The 12,319-nt window shown below is 51.7% G+C and overlaps 1 protein-coding gene across 3 annotated transcripts in view; it reads right to left on the minus strand.

Annotated features, from left to right (window-relative positions):
- The window catches only part of RAB11FIP5 (RAB11 family interacting protein 5), a 41,770-nt gene that overhangs the window by 16,521 nt on the left and 12,930 nt on the right, over positions 1–12,319 (minus strand). For all 3 annotated transcript variants that reach the window (XM_017836889.1, XM_017836888.1, XM_017836887.1), the window contains exons 2-3: positions 8,547–8,986; positions 6,082–6,796 (exon numbers count right to left, since the gene is read on the minus strand). In XM_017836889.1, coding sequence (XP_017692378.1) covers positions 6,082–6,796; positions 8,547–8,986 — 1,155 coding nt within the window. The remainder of the gene's footprint in view (positions 1–6,081; positions 6,797–8,546; positions 8,987–12,319) is intronic.

Below are 12,319 nucleotides of genomic sequence, written 5' to 3' on the forward strand. Positions count from 1 at the left end.
CTAAACCTCCACTGGCGCAACTTGGGGCCGTTTCCTCAGAATCTGTGACTTTCCCCCGAGTTTTCAAATTGCACCGTCACCGTTCCACCCCTTTCCTTGGCACAAACACCTCTGTTTTGGTGACCAGCCCGGCACTGGCAGAAAACCTCTCTCCTCCACGAATAATCCATCCCCTAAAAAAGCCCCTTTTCCCGTTCTCCCTGATGCTGGAAGTGCTCAGTGAAAGGAGGAGCGGAGGACGGCGGATTCCTCTAGAGGGAAACCTCCGCTTGCAGCAGCCTGGTGGAAGCTCTTTGCAGCACTGAAACGCTGACTCACCCTCCTCCTCCTTTTCCTTCTCCTCCTCCTCCCATTCCCAGCACAAGGCTCTGCCAGCCAAAATAAATAGCGGGTACCTTTCTGCCCTCACTTATTTGTTTGGCAGCACTTCCCAGATGAGTTTTAGCCTCTCAGCAATAGGGGGGGGGGAAAGAAAAGGGAATAAAATATTGCTGAGCAACCCCCTGATGGAAAAAAAAAAAAAAAAGAAAAAAGTCTAGTGGAAACAGCTTGTTCAATGCAGGGAGATTTTTCCCTGTGGATCCTGGCCTGGATTTCAGGCTCAGGGAAGAGCCCCAGCTCTGCAGTGACAGAGCACCAGCCCCAGCCCGTCTGCAGGAGGGTGGGTGACTCTGCACCGTGCAGATAAAACAGCACATGCGCTGGAAGAGTCGGAGTTTGGGGAGGGCAGGGAGAAATCCACCCGTAATGTGCCGAGGGGAAGAGCTGTGCTGAAGCTCAAGTGGAAAATCCCTCCTAGGAGGGCTGGGTCCAGGGATGCGCCCGCTCACAACCTGCTTTTTGCCCCGTTTTTCCGTATTTTTGGGTGGAAAATCGGGGTGCTGGAGGCTCCTGCAGCAGCTTCAAAGCCTGGCAGGGATCAGGAATTTCCTCCCACCGGCAGGAGAAGGGCTGGCACAACATGATCGGTGCAGAAAGGGGCTGGGAAGAGATGGGTACGGCACTCCGGGACTTTTTTGTGCAGGGTGGGAACCCAAGAGGGAATGAGTCAGGAAATATAAGCAAATGCTGCTTTTAAATAGGAATTCTGGGGGTGAAAGAACTGGATTTACCCCTAATAAATAATCTACAACAATTATCTGTGCAATAACCACTTTACTTTCCCCTTGGGCCTCACCTGTCCATCATCCTGATTAAAACGGACAAATCCTCCTTTATAAGCATTTGCTCCCAAAACCAGGGGAATAAAAAAATAATTGAAAGAAATCTGGGTAGTAGGAGCCCAGATGCAAATTTCCACCCCCAATTCCCACTTTCAGGAGTGGGGGAGTGGGGCTGTGCTTTACCTGGACAGCTACAAAGCATTTTTGTGTCATCAGGGCTGCGCTGGTGCCAGCTTTGGATCCGACTCACCATCCCGCTCCGTGTCCATCCCTGGGAAAGGCAGGCTCAGCAGGAAAAAGGGAGGTAGAAGCATTTTAAGAGCCATTTCCAGGCTCCTCACACTGATCCCAGCTCCACCCCTACGACTGATCCCATGCAGGCGTTGCAGCTCTCCTGGATGCAAGACCTGGGCCAGAGACGTGATCCTGGCGGCTCCCACACGGATTCATCCACTGTTATCCACGACATCCTGGGTCTCACATCATGGCCTTCATCTTCCTCTTCATCAAACTCTGCAGTTTCCCAGGTTCTGCTCTGGAATTCCCCATTGATGGTGCTCTGGAGGGGGTTGTCCCACTCGTCTGTGTTTAATCCCAACGCTGCCAGCCTGTCCTGCTCCAACCACTCCAAACCTTCTCCCCATCTCCAGCATTTAGGAAATGTATTTTTTAGGAGAACATGAGAAACAGTGAGGAATTCGAGTCAATATTTGGCCTCACTGCTGGATCCAAGGGGATGGACTCTGGGAAGGGGAGTGACAGAGGAGGTGGGGGAGGGATTTTACATCTTCCCCACACGAAAGCAGCAAAGAGGGAAGGGGTTTTAACCTGAAAATGGAACTAATGCAACTATTTTCACAAGACAGAGCACAGTTTCTCTCTTTTCCTACTGCCAAGGCCAAGATGGAGCCCCTTTTTTATCATGGGGATTCACAGCACAGGAAGCAGGACCTGCAGAGCTCTGATAACATTGTAGGAAAGCCTGAAAAACACTCCAACCGATTGTTTTAGCCCCAGGCTTTGCCTCAAATAAACCTGCTGAGCTTCTTCCTTACACCACAACCCTTGACCACTCAACCTTAAAAACAACAAACCCCAAACAGCCTTTCATTCAGCCTCCAAAGAGCAAACACCACCTTCCTACTGCTCCCATTCAACCCAGTATCAAAGCCCCGGGAGCTCACATGGATTAGCAAAGCCAGGGAGCTGCTCCCCTGTCAAGAATCAAGGAAAAACACATGTAAATAAGGGCTGAAGGCTGAAAAGTCTTGGTTCTCTCCCCAGATGGGTTTGCAGCTCCGGCTCATGTGCTGATGGCTCAGCAAAACTCGCCCAAAAACAGAACAAAAAAAAACCTTTTTGTGAAGCTGAAGTTCAACCCAGCCCAAAGTCAGCAGCTCCTTATTTTAGAAAGGGTGTGTTTTGCAAGAGCAAGTGTTTAAAGGCGAGCTGTGCCAAGCTGGTCTTAGCTGCAGGCAGAGTTTTAAACCTCAGCTGGAACCATCCTTCTAATTACAGACCTTCTTAACTAATTACAGGTTGAGGTTTTCGGTCTTGCAAAAGTGACTGATTTTGATGCTCTCACGCCACGTTCAGCTCCAGGGGAAACTTGACCTCGTTGTGGTGGGCACGAAGGTGAGGAGATGCTGCTGACAGGAGCCACAAGGCTGAATTTCCAGAATCAGGAGAGCAGGAGGGAAAAGTCCTTTCAGCAGGTCAAAGTCAAAGACGTCAAACTGCTTCGTTCAGAGGCTGGTTCTCTCCAGGACAAAGGTTAATCCGTCTTCAGGTCTACAAGTTACACTGGTACCTGAACAGCTCCTCCAGTTGCAGATGGATATCCACAGAACCCCCATAGATCACAGAATCATGGAATGGTTTGGGCTGGAAGGGACCTTAGAGACCATCCAGTCCCACCCCTGCCATGGGCAGGGACACCTTCCACTATCCCACACTGCTCCAACCTGGTCTTGGACACTTCCAGGGATCCAGGGGCAGTCACAGCTTCTCTGCCCAACCTGGGCCAGGGCCTCCCCACCCTCCCAGCCAGGAATTTCTTCCCAATATCCCACCTAACCCTGCTCTCTGGCAGTGGGAAGCCACCAAGACCTAACAAGCTCTTTGACAGCTTTGAGCTGACTGAGAGTTGAGGTCCACGAGGTCCCTCCGTGTGAGGAAGGAGAATAAAACCAGAGTTCTGTATAATTAGAAGAAGTAATGACCTCGTAATTAATGGCCAGGAAAAATGAAGCACCAGGATGGAGACACATCATCCCCCTGGGATGATGGAAAGGCCACTTCTGCATCAAATCAGACTGAGGCACCATCTACCACCACCTGCCACCTTGTAATGCTTCCCAAAGGTTCTCATCTATCCCACTCCCAAATCCCTGGATGCTGGGAGGGAGAAACTCCCTTCCCAGCCAGGCAGCTCCAGCGCTTCCCCATCCTCCATTAGACACTTCTCCCAACATCCACCTTAAATCCTCCCCCTGCTCCAGTTTAAGCTCATTATTTCCCATTTTCAATTGCAAACTGCAGCTAAAACCCACTCAGACGTTCCTAAACGCCCCAAAAAGGGGGCTCCTGGGAGTCTGTTCCCTCCATCCCGCGCCGCTCCGAAGCCATTCCTATTTCTGGGAGAGAGAATCCCAGCCGGAGGAGCTGCTGTCACACGGCTCATCCAAGTTTTTCCTTGTCAGACAGACGGGATCCTCGGCAAAACGACTCCCAGCAAAGCTCGGCTTCGGCTGAGCTTGAAATTAAACTGTGAGAGCACTGAAGTGGATTTAAAAAAAAACCCAAAACCATGGAGTGAAAACTCTCTGGGAAAGGAGTAACGGTGGGAATGTGTCCAGCATTTTAGGAAAGGCAGGGATTGTTAGAAACCAGCAGAGTTTAAGGGCAGCTTTGTGATTATCTGCTGGGTTGGATGTTCCAGGAACCAAATTCCAACTGGAATTGAGACATCCCGGCCTTGAAATCAGCTGTGTCCAAGGGGAGTGGGACAGGCACAGCTCCTGCATCAGGTTGGAACACACAGCCCTGCCTGCCTCCTTCCCAGAACTTCCCAGCAGGAGGAAACCCACTGGTTTCTCACCCACTTTCCAAGGAAAAGGCTCCAGAGGGAGAAGCAGAGGGCAGATCCCATCCCATTCCATCCCATCCTTTCCCATCCCATCCCATGCTCACAGTGCTCAGGCAGCTTGTGGAATCCCTGCCTGGATACAGCAGGATTTTTATGGCTTGATTTTTTTTTTATTCTAGGACTTAAAGAGCAGGTTTATTGTCCCAAAATTAGATGGAAAAATTAAAAGAACAATCCTGAGAGGGAATAGTCTGTCCTTCCTCAATGACAGGATTCAGAGACCATAAATATGTCCTTTAGGCTCATCCACAAATCTGGCACTGGGATATGGCACCGAATTCCTACCAGGGTTTCAAGTGTCCTGGGAATCATGGAATCACAGCATGGTTTTGGTAGGAAGGGACCATAAAGATCATCTTGTTCCAACCAGGGACACCTCCCACTAGCCCAGGTTGCTCCAAGCCCCGTCCAACCTGGCCTTGGACACTTCCAGGGATGGGGAATGAAAGACCCATCCATAGGAATGCAGCCATGGCAGTCCAAGGATCTCCCACTTGTCTCTCCCGCTGCTGGAGCAGCTTGAGGATGGACCTCTCACATCCTGCCTGGTCCTTCCCATCCCTTTGTGCCAACCTTCTCTCTCCCATGACAGTTTTGGGGGGAAAGAGCCTCAGGCCTGCGAGATGGGATATTCCTGACCCAGGGAAGCAGCTCCCACCTGCCTCAGTTTCCCCAGCTCTGCCCGTGGAGCCTCAAAGCTTCGTGTGGGGTGAGGAGAGCAGGAATTCTGGAGGAGGAATTTCGGGAGTTGCTCCTGTCCTGAAGCCAGGCTGAGGGATGTGCTCCTCCCTCTAAAAGGTTTAACCCATGTGGGAGCCTCTTTAGGTGGAATAAACCACGAGTGGCCTCCTCATTAAAGGAGGCTTAGACGGAATTCAAATCCTTCTGCTCAATAAATTAGGTTAAAGTCAGCCCAGATTAGAAAATCCCTATAATGAATCAACCTTGTAGATTCAACCAGCTCTCGACTCCTGGTTATTTTTTTCTGGCTGTTTTGAACCCATTTCCCGAGGGAAAGGGAGGAAATGGGTTAAAAACAGCCAGAAAAAAACCCTCTGGACTCCCAGCTCAGCTCCTGGGGACTCCAGGGATGGACACAAGTGATAAATTCCTCACAGAAACAGCACAAACATCACCCTTTGTGTGCCACAAAGGCAGGGCTGAGGATATGGGGGGATGAATCATCACAGAAAGTGAGAACAGTTAGAGATTCATAAGAAGAAAAGGCTGGGTGGAATGGGAAGAGGAAAGAGCAGGGTTGGGATTAGTGACTTTGGGACTATTAATAATATCTCAAGTTATCAAAGTGACCAGACCACGCAGAAGGGGTGGGAGGTTAATAAAAATAATGTGATTACATGTCATGATACCCCACATCCCACACTGGCTTCCAGGGAAGCCTTTTCAGCTAATTAAAGGATAATGATCCTTTATTTCAAGGCCACAGAAACACCTGGTGTGACCACACCCTGAGCCTCACCCTGCAGAGGGAAACCTCTCCATGAAGGGGATCCCTCCCTCCCTGAGTGGAAAACACATCCCACAAGGATAAACAGAGTTGGGCTGTGGCAGAAGCCAGGAGAGAAGCCAGGAAAAATCCCCTTCCCTTTGAGACATTTAAGACCAAGGAAGCCTCTTCCCTGCTGTGGCCTTGCCCGAGCAGCGGGGCCGGCGCTCCCCTGATCCCGGGAGCGTTTGCCAGCCTCTGAAGACGGGAATTTGGGGCAGGAATCAACAGCCTGGATATCTCCACACCCCCTTTCCACTGACCTGGGTTTCTGAGGGGAATCTTTGGGCTCCTTTGAACCAAACCAGCCGCTGCTCTTACTCCTCTCGTCTCCCGCCGCCGCGGCCTGGACGGAGGGTCCCACTTTCTCCCCCTGGCCTTTGCTCCCCGCCTCGCTCCGGTTGCCCCCGTGGTGGAAGAAGCCACCTTTTGGTTTCTTCTCTTCCTTCCTCGCCTCCTCGGGCTGTTTGTCCGAGGAGAAGCCCACGGGTGCCGCGGCTTGGGTGGGCTTGTTCTCCAGGCGGCTGCTCTCCTCCATCCTGGCTCTGCCCAGGTGGTTGCTGAGGGTGACGGCCTTCGTGGAGACCTTGAGCTCTTCCTGCAGGGCTAAGCTGGGAGGAGACGGGATGAACCTCGGCTCGTCCCTCTGCTGAGGCCTCTCGAAGCCGCCGGCCCCCCAGGGCGCCTCGTGGGGGTCGGGATGGAGCGGGGTGAAGCCGAACCCCTCGTCCTGCCTCCTGGGCACGGCGGGCACGGGCAGCGGGGCAGAGCCGGGCGGCACCAGCGCGGGGCTCTTCGGGGCGGGCTCGTCGCTGTAAACGTGGCTCCCGTTGATGCAGAGGGAAGAACGGGACACGGGATCGTTCTTTGGCTTCAGGCTTTGGATTGCTTTGGGCTCCAGGACCGGGCTGACCTGGGAGACGTCGTCGCTGAACGCTCTCTTGTGGGTCAGCTTGGGAGACGGCAAATAGTCTTTCACTGGGGGGGGAGATTGAGCACAAAACAGAGGTGAGGACGTGACAAGCAGCGTTATCTCCTACCTGCAAACACTAAAGAGAGCCTTGAAGTCATCCCAGCTCCTGGGCTCCACTGGATTATAATTAAATTCGAAATGCAGAGCCCGGGACACAACTAAGTGGGGATACAGGACACACAATATCTTCCCTGAGCACATCACCTCCCACTGCAGGACCCAGAGAGGAGACTCTGTAACATAAGCCCCTTGTCTGAGAGGATCTGAGAGGATCTGAGATGGATAATAAATGCAAGAAACTCGCCAGAAACTACTTAGAGGGTTTAATGCTTCTGTGTGACTTTGGAGTTTGCATGATTAGGAGATGACAAGGCCCTGAGCTCTGCTCCAACCAGCCAGGTATGACAAGCCAGGAGAATCCAGTGCCTTCATCTCCCTCTCAACTGCCCTGAGGGTTGGACTTGAGGATCTTAAAGGTCTTTTCCAACCTTAACAATTCCATGATTCTACGACCTTGTGGATACTGCAGACTTTTGGGGTTAAAAATCGTGGAGGACCCAGAGACAAGGACTGCCTGGATTGAGGTGACAACCAGCTGCTCTCCCCTCCTGGCTGGAGATGTTTCCTTCATAGGATCATGGAACGGTTTGGGTTGGAAAACACCTTACAGATTATCTAGTTCCAAGCCCCTGCCACGGGAACTGGCATTAGATGGAAGGTTCATGCCAAGGATGATGGGATCAGAGCAGTGTCTCGACTTGCTCTCCAGCCACGGACACGACATGTGGGAACGTCATCCAGCAGAAACCCCCCGGCATCTCCCACCCAATCCGGGAATTGGCTGTGGCCAGCCAATTAAACCACCTAATTACATATTTCGTTTTCAAGGGACGGCGAGAATTAATTCCCTACAAGGGCCTTTTTTGTTTGGAAATCGCCGCTCTCCGGGCGCCAAGAGCTCGGATTGTTTTAATCACCGGGAACTGGGCACTGCTCCGGCTTTGCCTCCAAGCCGGAGGCGGCTCGTTAGACCAGTGACCCAGTGCAGGGCAGCAGCAGCTTCCCCCAGCCCTCTCCTGGGGCCTTCCAGTGTCAGGGACCCGCTTTGAGGGGTGAGAAGAAACAGGAGCTCGTGGTGCTGCGGGAAGGACAGGGAGCATCAACGTGAGCCAGGCACGGAAAAGCAAAATCTTGGATGTTTCTCCCCGTTCTGCCGAGCACAAAGGCAGAAGGTAGAAGATCTCAGAGGGTTTTTGCAGGACATTGATTCTCAGCCTGGAGAAAAGGAGGCTCAGGGGGGACCTTCTGGCTCTGCAACTCCCTGACAGGAGGGGGGAGCCGGGAGGGGTCGGGCTCTGCTCCCAGGGAACAAGGGACAGGAGGAGAGGGAACGGCCTCAAGTTGTGCCAGGGGAGGGTCAGGTTGGATATTGGGGAAAATTTCATCATGGTTGTCCAGCCCTGGCACAGCCCTGGCAGCAGTGGAGCCCCCATCCCTGGAGGGATTTAAAATCCCTGTGGATGTGGCACTTGGGGACATGGGTCAGTGGTGGCCTTGGCACTGCTGGGGAATGGTTGGACTTGACAATCTCAGAGGGCTTTTCCAACCCAAATAACCCCACATTCCTACGATTCCATGATTAGGTCAGTAATTAGTTAACAGATTTGCAAGAAAGTCTCAACAGCCTTTTACAAAGGAAAAAAAAGAGTGGTGAAAAAAAAAAAAGGGGGGAGGGATTATCCATGATCCTCTTACCAGAGCGCTCCATGGACAGACTGCTGTGTCTGCTCGGGGATTTGGTTACCTCAGGAACATTTGCTGCCAAGCTCAGGCTGGCAGAGGAGATGGTGCTGTCGGATCCCAGGGAAGTGTTGGATTGTGTCAGGGACGACTTGCGCAGCTTGTTCTTCAGGAAAAAGCCCTTGACTTTGGCCTTCTTGCCCCCCATTTCGTACTCATCCTCCACGTCCAGGCCGCCCAGGCTGCTGGGGATGATGGCAGAAGCCGACTCCAGGTCGTATTTCTTCTTGCCTGTCACCTTGTCCTTCAGCTTCCCGAAGGGTGACCGTGGTTTATCCTTCATGGACAGGTCGAACATGCTGGCCGTGAGGTTGTTCCGTGTGAACTGAATGCTCACCAGGATCTCACCCCGCTCCTTCTCCTTCTTCCCGGCCTTGGAGTGCAGCTTGTGCCACCTGGAGCCAGAGAGGAAAGAAAAGGAAAGGTGCCTCTGTCATTTCCAAGAGTCACAAGCCAGGAAAACTCTGGAGAAGATGCTGCTGGGGTGGGAGAAGGCACCAGTGCTACCTAGCACGAGTTTCTTCATGGAAAGGGTTGTTAAACATTGGAAGGGGCTGCCCTGGGAGGGGGTGGAGTCCCCACCCCTGGAGGTGTCCAAGCAACAACTGGACATGGCACTCAGTGCTCTGGGCTGGGTGACAAGGGGGGGATCAGTCACAGGTTGGACTCCATGATCTTGGAGGGCTTTTCCAACCTTAATGATTCCATGATTCTGTTCTAAGAGTCCCAGGTACCACCTAAAACCCAAGTCAGAGACACCCCTCAACCACATTGTAAGAGCTCCATCTCCATCCCTGCCCTTATCCTAAACACTGTCCTTCCACTAAATAACCTGGAAAACGCCACCTTGCTGTCAGACACCACTGTGCTTTCCCAGGGAATGCTACCAGTGGCCCAGTTTTTGTAGGGTCACTTGTCAGATTGCTGGGAGCTCAGGTTGGAAAGAAAACAAAGCCGACGGCGCTTTGTGCTCCTGGTTGAAATATTCCAGAGCCGGTGACTCAACAAATCCTTCCAGGCACAGGCAGACCCGGAATGGCAAAGGCTCCCAACGACATCCATCAAAATAACTTTCTGACGGACCTTCTGTGTCTGACCCAAAATAAATGTGCTCAGGTTTGACTCAAAGTGTCCCTGCATCAAGTTCTCAGAGGATAGTGAATCCTGGGAGTTCTTTATGGGAAGGAGAACCTTCTGTGAAGCAACTACTCAACCCAACTCTACCCAGGTTACTGATTTTCGGGAAATATCTGCATTCCCACAGCTGGCTGATGGAATTCTCCTGCCTGGTGAGAGCTCCAGAAGGAGATGTTGGCCATGTCCACCAGCTCAGAGGCTCCCACTGACTCCACAGCAGGATCCCGGGGATGCTTCCCGCTGTCCTGCCCCACACAAAACCTGGAATATGGACTGTGCTCCAGAGCTCTGCATGGCAGGAACATGGGGAAAGCCTCCAAACCATCCACTGCACAAGGCAAAAATAATCCCAACCTCCATTTAGGTCCCAATCCTTCCACGGGAAGGGCACGGAGCAACCTCTGGGAGAGGGGTCTTGCTTCCTACCAGTGGGAATGAAAGGTGGGAGAGAGGACACCACAGCAAGACATGCCCAGAGCCACCTTCTAGTTCTCTATTTCCATGTTTAGATGGGGCAGCACCAAACACAGGCCACAAGGGAACAGTTTCTTCCCAAAAATCTCTGCCAACCCAGCGGTCCTTCGCTCCCTTCTCCCACAGGATGCTCCATCTTTCTGCCCCATTCCAGACACTGCTTTCCAGGGCAGCTGCAGCAGGATGAGCAGGTCTCCAGCACAGCCACTGCCCTGGTAGCTCTGCTCCCTCCCAAATCAAAGTATTAAAAGATGAATTTATGATTAAAATTCCCCTTAACAAGGCCCAAGGAAATCTGTAGGTTCAGGACAGACCCTATTTCTCCACGTTGTCCTTCCTGGGTGAAAGACACAGCAACGGGAGCTGGAAGACATTTCTGGACCTGGGTTAACATTTTCCCAGAAAATAAAATATCCCAGTGGTGTTTTACATCCACTTGGAAAGCGAAATCACTGAGAAGAAAAAAAAAATAGAGAAGCAAAACGTGCTGGGATGGAGGTGGGTGTGACCAGGCCGAAATCACCAGGGCAAGGAGAGAAGTATAATTGTGTTCTCCAGAAGTTTCCCTATTGCTGCCAGGGAATTTATCACATCCTGGATGAAGGGAGGAGCTGAGAAGCCTGGGAAGGCTACACCATTCCCTGGAATTGTCCAAGAACAGGTTGGATAGGGTTTGGAGCAACCTGGGATAGTGGAAGGTGTCCCTGTCCATGGCAGGGGTGGAACAAGGTGAACTTTAAGGTCCCTTTCAACCCAAACCATTCTGTGAATGGGGCACAGACCCCCTAATTCCCTGATAAATATTCCAAGTGCACAGCTGGAAGCACCCAGGTCCTTCACCAATTAATTCAAAATGCAGGAAGGACAGAGCCTGGAACTTTGCTGGGAACACACACGGAATTAAATCCCCAGTGAGTGCATTCCTGTTCCCACCACTCCCTTATCCCACCCCACAAGATTCCCACTGCACGATTTTCAGTACCCAGGCTTTGAGCTTCAAAATATCCAGGCAGGCAGGAAAAACAAAATCAATGGGAAAAAAAAAAGCAGCATTAACCCCTTAGAGCAAAACACCAGCAGCAAAAAGACACCAGAATGGGCCAATCCACTGCCAGGGAGAAGGAGCAGGTGAGTCAGGAGGACACTTCCCGTAGGATTGGAGGGGAAAAGGCTGCCAGGAACATCCAATATTGTTCAGTTGAATTCAAGAGCTGGAAGAAGTTCAAGAGGGAAGGGCTGGAGCAGCCTGGCAGCTGGGAAAGGAGAGATCTGGGGGCTGAATCACTTCGCAGGAAAACCAAAAAAAAAAACTCCCGAAAGTAGTTTTTACACCTTATGTCATCCCATGGAAAAAAAAAATAAATAGGAGGAATCTGGGTGGATTAACACAAGGAAAGGCACGAGCTTCCAAGGATGATGAGAGGGAACAGCATCTCCCATCCCATCCCTTCCAACCTTGTGGGCATTAAAAGGAATTTGGGGGCTCGGCCTGAGCTGCTCCAAAAAGCATCTGTTGAAGGAAAAGCCCCTGCTTGTGCTGGCGTGGGATTAAGGAGCTATTTTTGGATCCCAAGACCTCATCCACAGTCGGCAAACAGTCAGGACTACACCTCCAACAGGCAACAGGGCTATTTTTAGGCTCAGCTCTAAGTTTGTGGCACCAGATGAGTGTTTGGGAGGATTAAGTTGTTCCACACGTTGTGTGTTCCTGGGTTTTTATGAATCAGTTCCAGTGGGAAAGGGAGGTGCAAACACTGCCTGGGCCTGAGGAGGGCTGCAAGTCCCAGCCCAGCTAAAAGTCAAAATTCCACAGCATAATTTCACTATTAACCTCATCCCACAGCCCTTGGTTTCCCATATTTCTTCCCTGGCTGGGGGTTTCTGGATTGGGGCCACCCAAGGTCACATTTTGAAGGGGGCCACGACCTCTTTTATGGGAACAGAGGATACACCTGGAAAAACAAACCAGTTCTGCCCACAAAACCCCTTTTCCAGGCTTGAAATAGCAGAACTGGGTTATGTCAATCGGACTCTGGAAGAGGTGCTGGAGGAGCACAGGGAGAGGGAGGAAGCTGTGCCAAGCACATCCAGCACCAGGGATATGGGACCACAAGGAT

This window comes from Lepidothrix coronata, unplaced genomic scaffold, assembly GCF_001604755.1.
Source record: "Lepidothrix coronata isolate B3197 unplaced genomic scaffold, Lepidothrix_coronata-1.0 Scaffold287, whole genome shotgun sequence".
In the NCBI taxonomy this organism is placed as follows: Eukaryota; Metazoa; Chordata; class Aves; order Passeriformes; family Pipridae; genus Lepidothrix; species Lepidothrix coronata.